The sequence below is a fragment of the Anarhichas minor genome, unplaced genomic scaffold (genome assembly GCF_050575085.1).
Source record: "Anarhichas minor isolate MPS153535 unplaced genomic scaffold, ASM5057508v1 ptg000007l, whole genome shotgun sequence".
In the NCBI taxonomy this organism is placed as follows: Eukaryota; Metazoa; Chordata; class Actinopteri; order Perciformes; family Anarhichadidae; genus Anarhichas; species Anarhichas minor.
Window position 1 is genome coordinate 4,623,405 of NW_027466453.1, and position 1,596 is coordinate 4,625,000.

The window sequence follows — 1,596 nt, forward strand, 5'->3', positions numbered from 1 at the left end:
GGTATAAAACCACGGAGCGAGACGTTTACCATTCACACCAGGGAAAGAAACCACAAGGAGTTCTTGCTTCAACAGTGTTTGAACGGAACTTCTTCCTTTGTCCCGCGTACTACTTCTTCTACTCTGCATTCCGGACACGACAAACCTTTATTACTTGAACACTACCGAGAAAGTCGTCGTTAAGCTATTTTTTTGGACCGTTTTGCTAAGAAAACAAGAGAAGAAACCCGCAAGAAACGCCAGCTACAATGGAGTCTCAGGTCCGTCAGAACTACCACCGCGACTGCGAGGCCGCCGTCAACCGGATGGTCAACATGGAGCTGTTCGCCTCTTACACCTACACTTCCATGGTGAGAAGAACACTTCAATTTATTGTATCTTCGTATTAATGTATGCTAAGTATCTGCATCTATTGTATGTCTTGATATAAAAAAATATGCTGATAAAAGAAGAAATATAAAATACAATTGTCATTAAATTGATTGTGTTTTATAAGTAATGCAGTATGACCACTGTTTCTCTGCATCTCTCACTTGTTTATCTGATGGTTGCCAGATAAGCAGTGTTTTATCCCCCACTCGCCACATTGAGTCAAACACGCTGAGTCATGTTTATGCTGTTTATTTTTTGTTTGTTTTTTACTTCTTCAAACATGACGCTGGTCTGTGTCCAAACCGACTAGACTCTTCAAAATCATGACTCATGTGCTGTTAGGTCCATAACTTTTGGACACTGGGAGAAATCCCCCCCCCCCCCCCCCCCCTTCCTGCAGCCATGTGCTCTCAATCGCCTCCAAAACACAACAGCAGGTTTAAGTCAAACTCAAATAGATTTATTAGCCAAGAAGCATAAAAACAGATACAAACCGAATCACACTATTAATAACAAAATGAAAGTCAGTCCCTGTCCGGGCCACACGACCCCCATGCTCCGGAGGAGGTCTGACTCTCTCTCTCTCCCCACCCTCCCCCCTCAAGATCCTTTGTCCCTCCAAAGTTACATCTCTTAGCTCATCGATCACCTCACTGATTGGCTGAAGTCCAATAAGCCCCTCCCTTGACCCATTGTCCTAAACTTCACACCTCACCCAGCCACTTTACAACCCCCCCCCCGGCTTCCAACCCATTCCTCAAACCCCCACTCTTACAACACACCTCTTGGTCAAAACTTCCTAAAGTAAAAGCATTGTAACATAATTCCATATTTAGGAGTTTAAAAACTTTAATTCCTCACAGTGCCTGACCACTACTTTGCTGCATAACTACTGTTTGGCACAACCTTTTTTTTTTTTTTTTTTTTTTTTTTTCTTTTTTTTTATATAAATAATGGTGACGTCTGCTAATCACAGTTCTAACCTCTGCTCTTCCTCCCCACTTGTCCCTTGTTTACAGGCCTTTTACTTCTCCCGTGACGATGTGGCCCTCGAAGGCTTCGCCCATTTCTTCAAGGAGAACAGTGACGAGGAGAGGGAGCACGCCCAGAAGCTGCTGGCCTTCCAGAACAACAGGGGAGGACGCATCTTCCTCCAGGACCTGAAGGTCGGTACACACTGGAGGACTGGCCCCGTTGAGACGTGTCTTGCAGCACCCTGTCTGT

At 44.7% G+C, this 1,596-nt stretch overlaps 1 protein-coding gene across 1 annotated transcript in view; it reads left to right on the forward strand.

Moving 5' to 3' along the window:
* Positions 1–248: 248 nt before the first annotated feature.
* The window catches only part of LOC142945242 (ferritin, spleen middle subunit), a 1,868-nt gene continuing 520 nt past the window's right edge, over positions 249–1,596 (forward strand). The window contains exons 1-2 of the mRNA XM_076086661.1: positions 249–350; positions 1,392–1,538. Of these exons, the coding sequence (XP_075942776.1) occupies positions 249–350; positions 1,392–1,538 (249 nt within the window). The remainder of the gene's footprint in view (positions 351–1,391; positions 1,539–1,596) is intronic.